The sequence below is a fragment of the Crocodylus siamensis genome, chromosome 2 (genome assembly GCF_052110815.1).
Source record: "Crocodylus siamensis isolate JL-2025a chromosome 2, ASM5211081v1, whole genome shotgun sequence".
In the NCBI taxonomy this organism is placed as follows: domain Eukaryota; kingdom Metazoa; phylum Chordata; order Crocodylia; family Crocodylidae; genus Crocodylus; species Crocodylus siamensis.
This window is the reverse complement of record NC_143396.1, coordinates 276,055,276-276,071,882: the sequence shown is the minus strand read 5'-3', so window position 1 is coordinate 276,071,882 and position 16,607 is coordinate 276,055,276. Positions and strand designations below refer to the sequence as shown.

The window sequence follows — 16,607 nt, the reverse complement described above, 5'->3', positions numbered from 1 at the left end:
AAATTTGCACTAAGATGTGGGCACGCTAGAAGGGAGGAATAGGCTACAATTGGACCTAGACTGGTTACAGGGGTGGACAGATGAGAACAGAGTAGGATTCAACACTGACAAGTGCAAGGTGCTGCACCTGGGGAAGAAGAACCAGCACCATACCTACAGTCTGGGGAACTCCTTTCTAGTCAGTGCAGAGGCAGAAAAGGATCTTGGAGTCATCATTGATGCCAAGATGAACAGGGGCTGGCAGTGTGGGGATGCAGTCAGGAAGGCCAACCGTACCTTGGCATGCATCCACAGATGCATCTTGAGCAGGTCCAGGGAGGTCCTGGATCCTCCCCCTCTGTGCAGCACTGGTCAGGCCACAGCTGGAGTACTGCATCCAGTTCTGGGCGCCGCACTTCAGGAGGGATGTGGACAGCATGGAGAGGGTCCAGAGGAGGCCACTCGCATGATCAGGGGGCAGCAGGGCAGGCCCTCCAAGGAGAGGCTACAGGACCTGAACCTGTTCAGCCTCCACAAGGAAGGCTGAGGGGGGATCTAGTTGCGTGTTACAAACTAGTCAGGGGGGACCAGCAGGCATTGGGGGAGTCCCTGTTCCCCCGAGCACTACCAGGAGTGACCAGGAATAACCGTCACAAGCTGGCAGAGGGTAAATTCAGACTAGACATCAGGAGGCGCCACTTCACTGTCAGGGTGGCTAGGATCTGGAACCAATTTCCAAGAGAAGTGGTGCTGGCTCCTACCCTTTAAGAGGAGGCTAGATGTACACCTTGCTGGGCTTGTTTGACCCCAGTACTCTTTCCTGCCATGGCAGGGGGTCGGACTTGATGATCTGGGCAGGTCCCTTCCGATCCTACTAACTATGAAACTATCTCACACTGGATTGTGGTACTTCTTAGACAACCACTCTGTCAAAAGTGCCACCGCTCTGGGTAGAATTGCAGAAAATGAGGGTTGGCAGGGACCTCAGAAAGTTGCATCCAGTCGAACCCCCTGCTCAAAGCAGGGCCAGCCCCAACTTGATCATTCCAGCCAAGCTTTGTCTAGCTGGGTCTTAAAAGCCTTCAAGGATAACTCAATCCTAATCCCGTGTTCCAGACTAGTGGACCACCACTGGTTAGATACTACTTCCCAAAATTACTGTTTTTCAAATTCAGAGATCCAAATGCTCTGGTCAATGCCAGACCTTTTCTGAACACCAGATGCAGGGGAGGAGGCTTCTGGGATGCACAAAGTTTTGTAACTGGGGTAAATACGGCTACAGCCTACACCCCTTTAACTAGGATAATTATTTTTTGCCTAGGAATTGCACCCTGAAATGCTGAAGGACAGGTCTCTGGGGCTGTTTCCCTCCTTTTTCTTGTGTAATGTCCTGTAAGAGGATGCCTTGGTTCAAGGGGATTTTTGTAGAACATGAGTCACTTCATTAGTTCCTAAAGCGCTCCTCCTATCTCACTGCAACTACACAAGGCACAGCCAGGGATTCCCTGCCTTCTGCTGATGCTAGGCATGTGTAATAGCTGGGCAGCTGCTGCAACTCAGAGTACTTGTGAGGAAGTTAACCTTGTGCCCAGAGTTGTGTGGGTAGAAGGTGTCCAGATGGCATAAATGCCCAGCTATTGGGCTTGAGAGTATGCAGAGCAGGAGCAGGTGGTAGAGGCTGCTTCTCTGGGGGCAGGCACCCCCAGTAAGACTGAACAAAGTCACTTTTATGCACCTGTCACTGAATTGACTGTTCCTTGGAAACTGCTTGGGGTCCAGGGCGGATTTGTAAGCCTGGGCCCCAAGCAAATAGAACCCTTGCGCAAACACCTGCGACATGCCTGCCTTCCTCATTTAAAAGTGGGCTAGCTTCTTGTGCACTTTACCCTCATACATTGGGCAATATGTTGCATGCAACAGCTTGAACTGAGAGAGCGCTTTAAAAATAAGAGGCTGGAAGGAAAGCCATTAGGTGTGATGCCAGGTATTGTTAACTATGGATATGACTGTGCAATTTTAAATTCTGTATTCCTCTACAAGTGATTATAACACAAGCAGCCGATAGGTCTCAAGTGCTGCATTGTTTTTTGGGAAGCTTCTGTAACTAACATCAATTCATCTAATTTATTAACAAGCAGCAGTGAGGGGAAGGAGATTAATGCATTTGGGTAATAAAAGCTTTTGCATTCGCTGCTTGTGATTTAAGAAGCCAGACTCCTTTAGTTTGATTTTTTTCTCCCATATAATGTAATTAGTAGCAGAGCCAGTAGGTCTGTCTGCTGCCACAGAGGAGTTCAGTTCATGCCCTGATGGAAGCCTTATAGCTAATGCTCCACTTTGATAGCAGTTCCAGTCCTTGGCTTCCACCTCACAAATAAGGAGATGCTGTGCATATTGTTTAAACAGCATGTGCTGCTCCCAAAATGAGTGCACCTCCTGTTCAGGATGCAGGACTGGGGTTTAATGGGGGGCAACAAGGAAGAATAGAAGTCCCAAACTTGCCAGATCCTCTTTCTCCAGTCCCATAGTAGGAAGATGATCTGGATACAGTCAGAGCCTGACACAGGCTACCCAGCACATGGGACCTTGAGAAGTCACATCTATGATTATGCGTGAAGGCCTGCTGTCATGAGCCCACTGATTACTGGACAACAAATGATGGACCTAAACAAGTCCTTTCTCTCTGATGTATACTCAAAACATTCCTGCTGTTATATTGTATTTTGAGAGGAGGCCAAAAGCAGAAGATGCCCTCTAGAGGTTTTAAGTCAACCACAGATCTGCATGTATGTGAAGGGGCCAGGACATCAGCTGCTGTGAACTAGCCCAGCCTCAGGGACATTGCAAGTCAGCCAGGCAGTTTGTTTCTGTGGAGTAATGCCAATTTGCCATGTGTATGAGGCAGTCAGTGGAGCTGTATTCGCCTACATTAGTGAAGGCTCAGTACCAAAACACCCCGAGATGCATGACCCAGTACTGTGCATTAAAAATGGATGGGCCTGGGGTAGAAGTCTTGCCTTTTCTCCTTCAACAGTTTGAGCTGGCCACTGCTTGGTGTGATGCACATAATTTAGTGAACAAGAACGAGCCAATAAACAATACCTATACACAATGGGGACTGCTCCCATGCCCAGCACAGACAGAGCCATTTTCCATAAATTAACTGTCTGCAGGTGACTGTACTGATATCTGTCTGTCAAACCCCCAAGAAGCATCAGTTTCAGTTTTACTGTCTGGTTCAGCACTGAAAAAATGTCCCTTGATACTGTACATTATACATTACTGTAGCTTAACTGCTGGCATCAGCTAAACAAGCAGAGTTGACAGGGGTAGGTAATGGAGCCACAGAACCACCACTGAAACCATGCCCATAAAACAGCAATTTAAGAAACCAGAGATGCTTAAGATCACCAGGTGATGCTAGGAGTGGGGTACAGCTGCCACACCTGCCCTAGGAATAGTAGTATTATCTGCCTGTGGACCAGACCATGTGATGCAGCCTAAAGGGTGCTCTATAAATGGGTGAGCAGTGGGACCAAGACTAGGTTATGAAACAGACTAGTTTTTTCCCCGCTTAGACCCACCATTAAGATGACTTCCTAAAGGCACTGCTTCTCCATGCACCTACTTAGAGCAAAGGGAAGATTTTTGTCCTACATATCCCCTATTGCATGCATCTAATTTAAAATGGGTCTTGCTCACACATAGGATAAAATGGCCATACAGAATTCCTCTTTGCTGGATTCTCCTGGAGTTAGGATAGCTCCTGCCAGGCCCTCAAAGCTGACAACTGAAGCATGGGGTAACAGACACCATGCATGTATTGCCCAGGAATGTGTGGCTGAAGTTCGGCCAACACTAGTAATACACGTGTGCAAAACTGTCACTTACTTGGGATAAAGGTTCTGCACCCAGCTGAGGATGAGATAAACATCTTTGTCTTCCAGCTCAAACTCTGCAATCATCTCTACCTGGGAAACGAAGTAATTGTGATAGCACTCTGCATATGCACTGCACACGTTAAATTGCGGAGGATAAAGCTGTTTAATGTGTTGCACCACTATTGTCAAATCCTTTTTCATTGTCTTTCCCATGTGCAGGAAGTTAAGAGCTGTGGTGGAGAGGTTCTCAGCAGTGCCCTTGATCGCTTTCATACGCTCATCTGTAGACTTCTTCACTGTGTCCATCCAAAGCTCTTTCCATTTCCTGGGCCTGGAACTCAAGGTTTTGTCAAATGGCTTCTCTGACCTGTATTTCTCATCCTCATTCTCCTGTTCTATTAGTGCCTTCACTGCACGCTGTAGTAGTTCTGGCCTCTCTTTGGCTATGGTGATGGAATCTCTTATGATGCTGAAGACTTTCTGCTTCAGACGTTCATAGGCCGACTCCACTTCATCTCTGTCTCTGGTCAGTTCCTCTTCACTCTTGCCACTGCAATCTGTATGGAGGCCCCTCTCCAGGACAATCAGATGCTGAGCAGCATCAAAGAGTCTGTCATTGTCAATGAGCTCCACGATTTGTTCAGCTGTGGAAATAAGAACAACTTTTGTACCCAGCAGCTTTAACTTAGGCTTCCACTTTTTATACAAACGTGATTCCAGTCATATTACTCAGTGGGTACATCTACATGCGCTATTAATGCAAATGAATAAACTCTGGTGCAGTTTGTACCGGAGCTTGTTGCTCCTGGGTGCAGCATTTACACAGCACATTGAGCTGGGTTGCAGCAGCCCCAGCTGGCAGGGAGCTCTGGGGGCCAGCCTGCCAGCCCAGGGCTCCTCCAGCCCAGCTCAGTGTACTGTGGAGGGGCTGGCTGGGGCACACTGGTGCTATAGTGTGGGGCTAGCCAGCAGGGAGCCCCCATACTGAAGCACCCTCATACCCCAACCAGCCCTGTCAGCACCTACACATGCATTGCAGCGCGCTAAAAGACATTGCCATAGGATAGTACTTGTGTTTTAATGGCAGAGTTAATTAGTTTACTGAGGTGACTTAACTGGGGAGTTAATTAGGCAACTCCACAGTAAATGTTTCATGTAGATGTGCCCAGTATTCAGTTTTATAGTGCTTCAAGCCAGTTAGGCTTCTTTGTGGTATGAAATATCATCCTACTGACTTTCAAAACCTTTAATGTTTCTGCCATTCCTCTCAGCAGAGGCAATGATATCCCAGGGAGCAGTCATGTATTTACAGAAATGATGGGTTAATACTAATCCACAAATCAGGGTATTATGGTTCTGAGCTAAGATAGCAATGATACCTCAGGGAAAACTGATTTTTCTTCCTTATCCTACAGCATTTCTGAGAGTTGGGCCAGAATATTAATACTTGTAGCTCATCTGGCGAGCACCATCATGGAAGATGGACAAAGTCAGAGTAAAATGGGACTTGCCAAAATTCTGGCTGGGCAAAATTAAGTAAAACAAATAGCAAGAAGTTATTTAGCTATATAAATAAATAGGAGAACAGGGAAGGAAAAAGACCCACAATGCAGTGAGGATGGGGTAGCAATTAAAGATAATCTGGGTGTGGGTTCAAGACTTAAATGAATACTTCACCCTCCTCCTCCACACACAGTTACATGAAACCCTGTTGGAACAGGACAGGGATTACTGGGAATGAGCACAGAGAAATTGCCACATACAGGGAAACAGCTTAATGTGCTTCTTCAAGTGCTGGGGGCAGGGAGGAAGCAGAAGCTCTTTTATCCCAGAATTGTGAAAGAACTAACGCATGCACAGTTTGAAAACTGGAGGCAAAGATTACTAATGAATCTATCAAAGCAGGGATGGTGCACATGACTCACTAAAAGCGTGAGGGCACTACTAGGGAGGAAGTGATGTGATCACCTATAGGCCCCCTAGTCCAACCACAGCTGCATGCAAGATTTAGCTAACTGATTTACCAAAACACATATCTAATCTGTTTGGCCTTCAGTAAAGCATATGAAGCAGAGCCACTTGGGAAAGGATAATTAAGATGGAAGTCAGTTAAAAAAAATAAAATAAAAAAAATTGAAGTAAGGGAAAGACTGAAAGGCAGATGAAAACAGTTTCCATTTTATTGCAACCTGTCAGTCTGAAGGGGGTGGGGGTTATTAATAGGATCTGCGCCAGATCCTCAAAGACTGGTCTTAGTTCATATTTTCATATTAGAGTTCATTTTCATATTGGCACAAAAAGTCAGTGCCTCCCAATGAAGTCTGATGGTGCAAAGTCTGCATGTATAATTAAATAGAGTTAGAATGGTTTATTATATAGGAAGACTTGGATGGTACTGGGTAATAGAAATGGAATATAATTTAATAGTAAAGCGTACCGGGTACAAATTTCAATTAAATAAAGTGCACTTAGGGACCAATTATAAGAATTTTTGCTACAAGTGATGGCTTTTCAGTAGGAAATGAGACCAGAGGAGAAATAGTAATCAAATATGGGATAATTGTGAGCCAGCAATTTGGTGAGGTCATGAAAAACACTAATGTAATCTGAGGATATACGAGACAAGATATTTCCAGTAGACAGTGAAGAATCAATGTCCGTGTACAAGGTGCCCGTAAAATGGCTTCTAGGATCTTGCACAGATTTCTGGCCACTCGTTTGAGCAACATGAACTCAAGCTGGAACATGTCCAGAGAAAGTTGACTCGGGAGGAAAAGGGCCACAAAGAATCTATTATAAGGAGACCAAGGCAGCTTGTCTTATTTAATTTGGCAGAACAAAGGCTGTTGACAAATGCATCAGGAGCATAAACACCAGGGAGGCAACATTTCTACTAAAGCTAAAGAACAATCCTGGCACAAGAAGTCAAAGAAAAACAAAGCTGGAAGGAATCTCAAGAGATTATCTAGCCTGACCCCTTCCTCGAGGCAGGCTATGAGCTAGAGTTTAAGAGGGAAATTTAGGGTTTAGGCTGGAAAACAAGTAAGTTTAAGCTGGAAACTTAGAAGGTTTCTAACCTTCAGAGCACAGCAATTGTGGTACAGCTTTCCAGTAACAGTGTTGGCAAAACCCCCCCAAAAAACAGCAAGGTTTAAAGTGCAGTTTGTGGATTTTAGGATGTAGTTGTTCATGAGCACGGAGGACTTGACTGACCCAGGAGATCCCTTTTAGCCCTGTGGTTCACAGAAGGAGGCATTTCCCTATTATCCGCTCCTTCGGCAGATCTCGTACTGTGTGCTAGAGGGGCTGCTGTGGTAGGATACCGCTCCCAGCAAACAGTCCATTCCTACATCTCCCTTACAGAAACAGGGCTTTGGGGACCTTACTGCTTCGAGGAATAACTGGAAGTAAGTGTCCACCCGGTCTTGGGGCAGAATGGACACTGGCTATTGCTTGTGGCACCTCCAGATACTCTTCTGCTTAACACTCCCACATTGTCAAACCTACTGGCCCTAATCTTGTACAAATAACTTTACTTTGGATAACTGCAAACAAACTGTACAGAACTGTAACAGGTCAGCAAGCGGAAGGATAGGCCAACGCAGTTGCCCTTACCTGTGGGCTATGGAGATGCTGCGAGTGAGCTGCAAGCGTGCCTGTGGCAGGGAGTCGGAGGACACCTCCTCTGAATGTTCCTGCTGCCAGACTCCACTGCATGTGCTAGCTCCAGCATGGCAAGCAAGAGGCTCTGCAACGTGACCTCCTCAGCAGGACCTTTGCTGGAAGGGGGAGCTAACTGGCTTGCATGCAGCGCTGGGGAAATATGGCTATGCTGTTTCCATTCTGGAGCTAGTGGGTATTTCTGCAGCTGGCCTGACAAGCAGACCACATGCTTTCAGGCTAGGAATGGGGTGCGGAAAGATGGGTTAGAGGCAGGCTGAGGAACAGCAGGAGGCAGTGGGGCTGGAAGGGAAGAAGCGGGCTCTGGGTTGTGCAGGGAATTGGTGAGCCACAGGATCTGAAAGGTTGAGACCCACTGGCCTAGAAGCTATAGGTGTTTCCACACTGTGGTGCCAGAAACTTCAAGTCTTGAAGCCAAGGCAATAAGTCCTGCTCTGCCCACCTGTTCCCTCGCATCACAGCCTGGGTTCATAGACATTACGGCTGGAAGGGACATTGGGAGATCATCAGGTCCAGGCCCCTGCCCCAGAGGCAGGAAGTCAGCTAGGGTCAGAGGATCCCAGCAAAGTAAGCGTTCAAATGTTTCTTAAAAGTGTCGAGAGTAGGTGCTTGAACCACCTCTGGGGGGAGACTGTTCCAGGCCGTGGGGGCTCGGACAATAAAGAAGTTTTTCCTTATGTCCAGCCTAAAACGGTCTTGCAGGATTTTGTGACGAATAGACCTTGTCATCCCCTGGTATGCTCTGGTGAACAGGCGTTCCCCCAGATCCTGATGCACACCAAGTCCCCCCTGAGCCTTCACTTCTCCAGGTTGAAGAGTCCCATAGCTCTCAGCCCCCTGTTCTCCTGCCCTCTGATCATGCGTGTGGGTCTCCCGGACTCTCTCAAACTTCTCCAGATCCTTCCTGAATTGTGTTCACTGGGGCATCTTCACTGCCTCATTTCAAGAGTTGGAGTAGGTTGGATAGGGCTTACTGTCTCAGTGACTAAGCTGAGCTCTCTCTTACCACAAGCAGATGTACCTGTGGCATGGGACGAAGTCAAGAAACTTGGTTCCATCTCTGCCACAGCTGCAGAGCCCATCCAGCCCCTTGGGAAGTCACTTCCTCCAACCATGCCAGTTTTTCTGATGAGGTGAGGACTTCCCTACCCACAGGGGACTTGTAGGGACCAAATCCACTAATGACTGTGTGGTGCCGAGTTACTACAAAGCCAAAGGCCAGGGAAGCAAGGAGGTAGACAGAGGAGGCAGATGTACCTGTGAGAGGCTTGTCCTCTTTCTTTTTCGTGTCCTTTTCTTTTGGATCAGTTCTCTTCATGCCACCCGAAATATTGAAAAACTCTTTGAGTTTCCCTTTTACTCCTTTTTTCTGGGGACTCTCTCTCTTGCTCAGGTGTGCCAGCACAGGTCCCATTGGCTTCTCTAAGAGGCGCAGGCGAGTGCTGGGGAGCAGAATGTCGTCTGTCGCTCGTCACTTTCATTGGGTCTTTCGAGCAAGTCTCCTCTCCAGCTGGTTCAAGAGACACTGAATCTGGCTCCGATTCCAATGACGTAGAAGGTTTCCCAGTTGACTCGTCTTCGGTAGTGTACCCCTTAGACGTCTTCCACGGCCCAAGAGGACTGCTATGGAAAAAGGGCATCATTTTGATCATCTTCTCGCTTTTAGCCTGTAAATTTACAGTAAGAATTTGTCAGGCTATTGTGGTTGTATTAAAACAGCTCAAAGTTGGAGGCTAAGTCCTGTTACAAAAAGACAAGTACCGCTGTAATCTGCTGTTAAATGTGAGAACTAGAGCATGACGTGGCCAGGAAACATCCTAAGCAAGGTTTCTGCAAAGCCTCAGATACGCTAAAGCCAATATGGCTGGTAGCACCTGCAACTTTCTAACCTGCACAAAGTCCTAAATGTGACAGAAATCAGGTGTGCCTATGCATTTAGTTGAGGAAGCAGGGTGAAATTTCAAAAAGCACTGCTGGTTTAATTGAAATCCCAATCAAGGCACGAGTAAAGACTCTCAGTGGAGTTTCTGAAAATCCCAGCCAGAGTCTACATGTACTAGGAAAGCAACACAAAAAATCCCCCAGACCAATGGAGGGGATGAGGGGGAGGGAATGACTTGGGTGGGTCTACATATGCACTTTAATGCACATTTTAATTCCAATTCAATGCGCATTAAAGCATCACTAAAAACTGCTCTTCAGTTAATGCACATTTAGGTAGGCTAACGCACATTATCTTAGCACCTCACAATGGAGGGCATTTGTATACATGCTTGCGCCACAACACCGGACACTTTTAAAAGTGCCTGGCGCTGTGGCACATACATGTGTATAATAAAATGGTGGAACGAGCGTCAGCTCTGAGAAAATGTTGGCGGCACACTTTTGAATTAAAACACAATCAAAGGTGTTTTAGCTCAAAAGCACACTGCCGTCTCTTTCTCAGCACTGACGTGCATGTCACTGTTTATATACATGCATGCTACAGAGTGCTGGGCACATCAGCTAGCATGCAGAGCAGACTCGATTAATTGAGTCTGATGCATTGGAGCAGGCAAATGTATGTGTATAAATGCCCGGAGGTACTAGCTTTAATGCGCATTAATTAAAGTGTGTTAATGCACGTGCCCAGAGAGTAGAAGAATGAGCTATATATACCTGCAGGGTAGCAATAGGATTCCTTTGTATTAGCAGAACAGTATTTATTATTCTAAAGCCTTAGTCAAGAATGTGGCCTCGATGCAATTTATGCTCCACAAACAAAATACAGCATGCCCCTGCTACAACTGATATGCTGTAGGCTATTATGATCCCTTCTTAAATGTACCCTTGAAATGGTAAGATGCATCAGTTCCAGAGAACTGTTTCAGTGCAGCTGCCATGTCTAAAAACGATACATCTTGTTGGTTGTTGTGAAACCTTCCCAAGTGATCTCATCCTGTGAACTGACCTCTACCTTCCACTTATTTTTTGGGAGGGACAGGTCTAACATCATGCTTAAGTCTTGACCTTCAAGACAATAGCTTGAAACTGTGTGGAAAGCAAATTCTAGAGTCAAAAGTTCCCCTTGGAGAGCACTATGCTATAGCAGGGAACAAGAGGGATTTCCTGAAGACAGGCAAGGCCTAACCATATAAGACTCTTCCATTACTACTCAGTGACTAGCACCGCAGTGCTCAGAGTGAAAACCCAGCTCCTGTCAAAGAGTAGGAAGCATGCTGTAGCAGCAGGGGTCAACCTTTTTGGTGGACGTACTACAAAGTAAGTCCCAGCCTTTCCTGAAGTGCCACTCCCATCTCCTCCCCCTACCTGATCTGCCACTCTGTTTTCTGCTCCCCACCTGTTCTCCATGCTCAATCTGCTGCTCTGCTTTCCGCTCCCTGCCCTTGCCCTCCTTGATCTGCTGCCTGCTACATGCGAAGATTGCTGGTGCCATGGGTTGGTCACACCTGGTGTTAGAAAATTAAAGTCAGGTGGATTTGGTTCTCTTTTTAACTTGCTAAGCATGTGAAGTCCTGTTCTGTGGTGGGGGAATCCCAAGTGCAATGCCAGGACAAAACCAGGACAAAAACACACCCAAAAACCCTAAAAATTTTTTAAAATACCTCTAAGTTTCTAGCTCTTATTAAAAATATGTTGCTGATCATATGACCTTCAGATAAATTAATGCAGTGTTTTGTATAGACAGGTACTAATCCTGTGTTTGCTGGTAAATCCTGAAGTACAAGAACAATGGGGCTGCATGGTGATAAGGGAGGGGAGATTGTTAAAGCACACAAGGACTGTCACAAAGATTTTTATGAAGCCCTCCAAATAACTTTGATCAATTTATGCCATATGACTCAGGAACATGCATCATGACATACACTTGGCCACTGTTCTACAACAAAGGAAGTAATGATACCAATTTATGGATGGGGAAGTGGGGGTTGGCTGGAAGAATATGGCTCTCTTAATTCTTATATTGTCATCACTCAAAACAAGCTGCTCTTGAATGGTGAGTTTGGGGAGAACTGTGACAGGACTGACTGTCAAAAGTCAGCTTCACATCACTAAAGCATGTTCCTACCCTGTCCTTTGACTGAAGAAGTACCTTCGGGGCTTAGAAGGGCCCATTGATGTTGCACACAGACAATAAATGCAGCAAAAGGCGTTTCCTGATTTCTTTTTGGGTGGAAAAGGTCCACCTAGTGCTCATGTTACAACCAGCCTAAACATGTAGGAAAATACCCAAGGTAATCAGCTTACAAGTGTGCCTTGTTTTAAAGGCTCATTCAACTGAAGGTGACTGCAGAGATTTTGCTCAAGTGAGTGCTTTCCAAATGATCAGAAAAAACCCAAAAGCTTCTGATAACTTAATCAACAGTCAAATAACCCTAATAATTCCTTGGATCTCGACTGAAAGACAGGGCTTCCTCAGACAAGCAGGTGCACTGGTTTCTCCACCAGAATGAACAAGATTGTGCAAACAGGTTTCGAATGAAAGGATTCTTTCAGGCCATTGTTCGTGGTGGCTGACTTCGCCCACTTAGGAAGAGAAAGAAAGAACCCAAGCAGCAGAATTTGAAGGGAAGTAGTGCTCCTTGTTGTTTTAAACAATGGATGTAACTTTTCCTTGGGGGATTCCCATCCCTCCATCACTGCGGTTCACATTAATTGGACTAAGGCACTGCAGGAAAAAAAACCCAAACGCTTGGACTGCTAGGTAGATGGATGCTCAAGAGTTCTTGCTTTTGCAAGATCAGTCCCTTAGCCTCCATCTTCCTATGTAAGGAGACTTATCTGGATCTTATACCAGAGGCTTAAATGCATACCTGATATAACATCAGGAGTGAATATGGTTCTGGGTGGCCGCATCTTTCCCTGCCTGTTCAATTGTGGGATCAGTTATGAGAAACCTGGCTCCCATGCACTGTTGTAAACAAGCTGCACTTTTTTTGTTCTAAACAGACAAGACATTTCTCCATTTGCTGTGTTCAAGAGGAGGAAAAAAAAAATCAAGTTTATTCCTTTTATTGCTATGATGGATCAAGATTTGTAAAATGGATTTTGCTTGTTTTTATAACAATAAGCTGGATAGCATCTGTCCTTGAAAATGCTGGGAACTGGAGGACTAGCAACACGGTGTTAGCAAAGGCAAACTGGTGAAGAAGGCAAAAAGATGCTTACTTAGAAATATATGGGACATTTTTGGAACTTGATTTAACAACAACAAAAAAAACCCTTTTCCTTCCCCTAAACCAGAAAGCTTGAGAAATTCTTTTGAATACTGAAGGTAAGTGCAAGTTCTAGGAGCTAACAGTTAAGAATAAAATTGGAATAAATTCAAAATCTAAAAGCAGAGACTGTTAAAAAAGAGAGTACTCAATACAGTACTCCTGATGTCCAGCAAAACATTAAAAAACCCAGTGCAGCTTGGCTTACTAGACAGAGCACTGGACCAAGACTCAGGAGAAGCGGGGTCTATGCCCAACTACCACCGTGTCACTGGGTGATCGTGGGGCAAGTCATTTGGTGTGCCCCTCTCCCTCCTCCTCGTGCCTTTTTTCCCCTTCTCTCAAAGAAGCGCTTGGAGAACCACTGATGAAAAAACACTGCATATGAGTGAGGTTAATGTAGCCTCCTACTAAGTGCCAAATCATTTCTCAGAAATGAAGCAAGCTGCTTCTCACTCCAGTAATTAGCAGTTGAGACCCAACTTCCTCTATGAGCCTGCAAGATGGATACAGTTTATATAATTAAAAGTGGCATCATTTCCATGGTGACCACACCCTGAGTGGGAAGCATTTATGACTAGGGGTTTTTCCAACTCAAGGAGGTGCTGGGTCCGGCTGCCATTTTCATGGGAAGATTGTGGTAGGCCCTCCCACGCCTCTGGCCAAGGGGCCCCGGTGGCCCCACTCCTTGCCACTGATTGGTTGCAATTTCTACGAAATCTGCAAAATTGCAATTTTAGTAGGTCCCAATTTATAACTGATTATTTTTTACACAACAGGCAGAGTTAACTGGTAGCCAGAATTGGAGCCGAGTGCATGCAGAACCCAAATCAAGTAACAACACGATAAAGCTGGCTCTTGCTACTGGCAGGTATTGGGTGCCGAGGCAAATAGCCAAACGATCATCCCTCATCCCCCGAAGGGGTTGCGTAAGTAGCTTCACGTTCCCCACCACATCCAGTACTGTACCCAAGGGGTTTGGTGATAAATTAGATATGGTGGGCTGGAGCAAAGGAAATGTTTCAACCAGGTCTGGGCTGGTAGAATATGAGAATATGGACTCCCCATTCATCACTTTTCTTCCCAGAGCAAGCAGCTATCAGGGTAGTAGTCAGCCTTGATGACTGCTTCCTTAAATACTGCTATACAGCATGTGTTTATTTTGGCTGACCCTGCAAACAAGAAAAAGGGCCAGAATGCAGAAAAATAAGTGTGGTAATTGTGGCGGGACAGCAGGAGGTGCTCCTGCATTGAGCCACCCACCTCACTGCACCCAACCACCTTCCAGACTCTGAGTGCCTCCCTGGGGGCACCTCACATCTGGCTGACCCCCTTCCTGGGTTACACCTGCTAGCCTGGGGTAAAAACTGCCACCACCCGGGGCTGGGCTTGATTCTGGCTTTGCATCCCCTGGGTAACACAGGCCTAGTAGCCCTCAAGGGTACTTGACTCACTTCAAACACTTGGGGGTGCTTCCCTATGTCAGAAGCACAAGTAGAGGTCTCCCTTAGTCAGCCAAACCAAGGGGACCTCAAGGCATAATCTAGACCCACATCCAATAAGTCTCCCACACTAGGTACAAAGGAGAATTTTATTGGTTACAAGGGGTAGTGTTGGAATAGGGTACAGCCATATCGGAGAAATCCCATAGAGCAAACTAGCAGGGCTGGGTAGCCTTTGATCATGCGTCAGAGTTACTGCAAGCTATACATCTAGCTAGATCTCAGGTAGCTTACAAGTATCATCCAGAGGCAGGTGGAGATTCCCTCTGGAGGCAGGCAGTTCCTTGATCATGAGTTTTGAGAGAGAGAAAGTTTCAGATGGTCCAACTCTTTTCTCTCTGAGTCTTCCTCATGCCCCCCCCACCCCGGGCAGTCCTTAAGTTATATAGCTCGTCTGACCTCATTTACCTGGTCCAGTGGAGGCCAGCACCTGTTGGCTGTCAGCCAACCAATTTGAAATGCATCACTAGTTGCTGGGCAGACTGACAGTCTCTAGCTTCCCAGGGAGCCCAAGCCCCTCACCCAGGTATGTGATGCCAGTCATGTAGGCAGAGGAAGCCGGTTCCCCCCCGCCCAGGAATGTATCCAACTCAGGTTACCTAAAGAGATAGGTTAAGTTATGTATCTTCTGCTGGGGCCATCCTAACCAAACTGTCACAGAGCAGAGTTTTTGGGGAAAAACAGGAGGTGGCCTTCTGCCACAGTAATTAGTGTCCTCAGAAGTTTTGCTGGCTTTTCCCCCTCTTCTGTTTCCCACTCAGATCCTGCCAGTATTCTCAAGAATTTCTCAGTGTTTTGTGTTTTTAATGGCTTCATTCATCTTTAACCCACTCTGGTGCAGGGACCTGTAACTTAGCTGAGTTGGCTGTATATACACCTCTTTCTTCCAGTTGTGACACTATAGAATTGATCTCATGATGGCAATGTGGAAATGCAGTAATTTCCCCAAGGTCTAATCTAGATTTAGTTTTTTCATTGATGGGGGGTTGGACTAGATGGCCAATGAAGGTCCCTACCAGGCCTACTTTTCTATGATTTTCTTAAGTCAGTAGAACAATTGATTGCACTGGAAAGAAACAGTGGCTTGAAAGAATTATTCCATTCTAAACCTGCTTATACTATTTTGTATTTGCATGTCAATGCCATCCCTGCGTCTTAGTCAAGGTGCCAGGAATTATTGGGTTTATTTGATTTTCTTAGTTAAACTAACTGAATTGGCACAACCCCCTATTGCAGATACAATTTACATCATGAAAGTGTTTATATTAGTGTTGGTGGTTTCAATCTACAATATTAACTTTCATCTACATGAGAAAGTTTAACTATACTGGTATAAAAACAGTTTAGACTAGTGCAACTATTGCAAAAAGCTGTATGTAGGGTCTTATTTTGTCCTACCGTAAACATGTTTCTACTCATCTTATTTAATCAAGCTAAAATAAACTATTAGTAAACTGAGTGTGTCCATGCAACCCCACTTTACCTATTCACCCTGGATTTAGAGAGACAATCCCCTTGTTGCCCACTTACCTGAAGTGTATTAATCCGAGTGCTAGATAACATCTACAGTGACAAGAGATCAACTTATGTTGGGTCTTTCGCATATGTGATCCCACAAGGGAAAGTCAAAAGAAAAAAAACTCTGGATGCCTGCATGTGCATCTGCCGAAACGTCAGGGATAACTGACTGTCATTTAGACACTGACCCTACTCATGGTGGAACAAATCTAGTGCTAAGGATTTGGGCAGGGGGGAATGACTGCAACTCTTTCAGCTCGCTTCCTTGTGCCCGTGTACCAGTAATTTCACTTTCCTTCATGTACTTTAGGCCCCAATTCTGCAGGCCTTCAAGCTCTCCAATACAAGTCTTCCAGCCGGGTTCAGTGCGAATCCACAGGTGCAGGGTTCTGTATACTTATAGGCAGATCTTGTTGGAAGAGGGGAGGGGGTGGGCATAGGGTGTCCTCCACTTCTAATTCTTCTCTGCCACCTGGCCCTCCACACCCTTCCCCATCCAAAAAGGACAGGCAGAATAGACCATGGGAGCAGCATCAGTGGGGACAGATTTTTAAGTCTTAGAATTAAGTAAGAATCCTGCCCCCACCCTCCAGTACTCAGCAGCTCCTCTTTGCACAGCAGCATATCCCCTCCCCTCCTATTTTACCCCTACCCTGCCTGGTATTGCTGTCCCCAGCTGACCTGGGGGTGAGGTGGGGGGGAGTTGCAGAGTTGTTCCTGCCCCACTATGGCTGGGCTGGGCTGTGCAGGGAGCCAGGTTCAGCTGGGGATAGCAATGGCGATGACAGGTGAGAGAGTTCCTCCTCCTTGTACCTGCTCCAAGGCTGGCA

The 16,607-nt window shown here is 46.1% G+C and overlaps 1 protein-coding gene across 4 annotated transcripts in view; it reads right to left on the bottom strand.

Annotated features, from left to right (window-relative positions):
• The window catches only part of TNFAIP2 (TNF alpha induced protein 2), a 49,922-nt gene that overhangs the window by 13,852 nt on the left and 19,463 nt on the right, over positions 1-16,607 (bottom strand). For 2 of the 4 annotated variants that reach the window (XM_090034087.1, XM_090034089.1), the window contains exons 2-3: positions 8,799-9,208; positions 3,871-4,504 (exon numbers count right to left, since the gene is read on the bottom strand). In XM_090034087.1, the coding sequence (XP_089890213.1) occupies positions 3,871-4,504; positions 8,799-8,955 (791 nt within the window). In that variant the 5' untranslated portion in view covers positions 8,956-9,208. The remainder of the gene's footprint in view (positions 1-3,870; positions 4,505-8,798; positions 9,209-16,607) is intronic. The other 2 variants (XM_090034090.1, XM_090034086.1) reach the window with 2 other exon arrangements.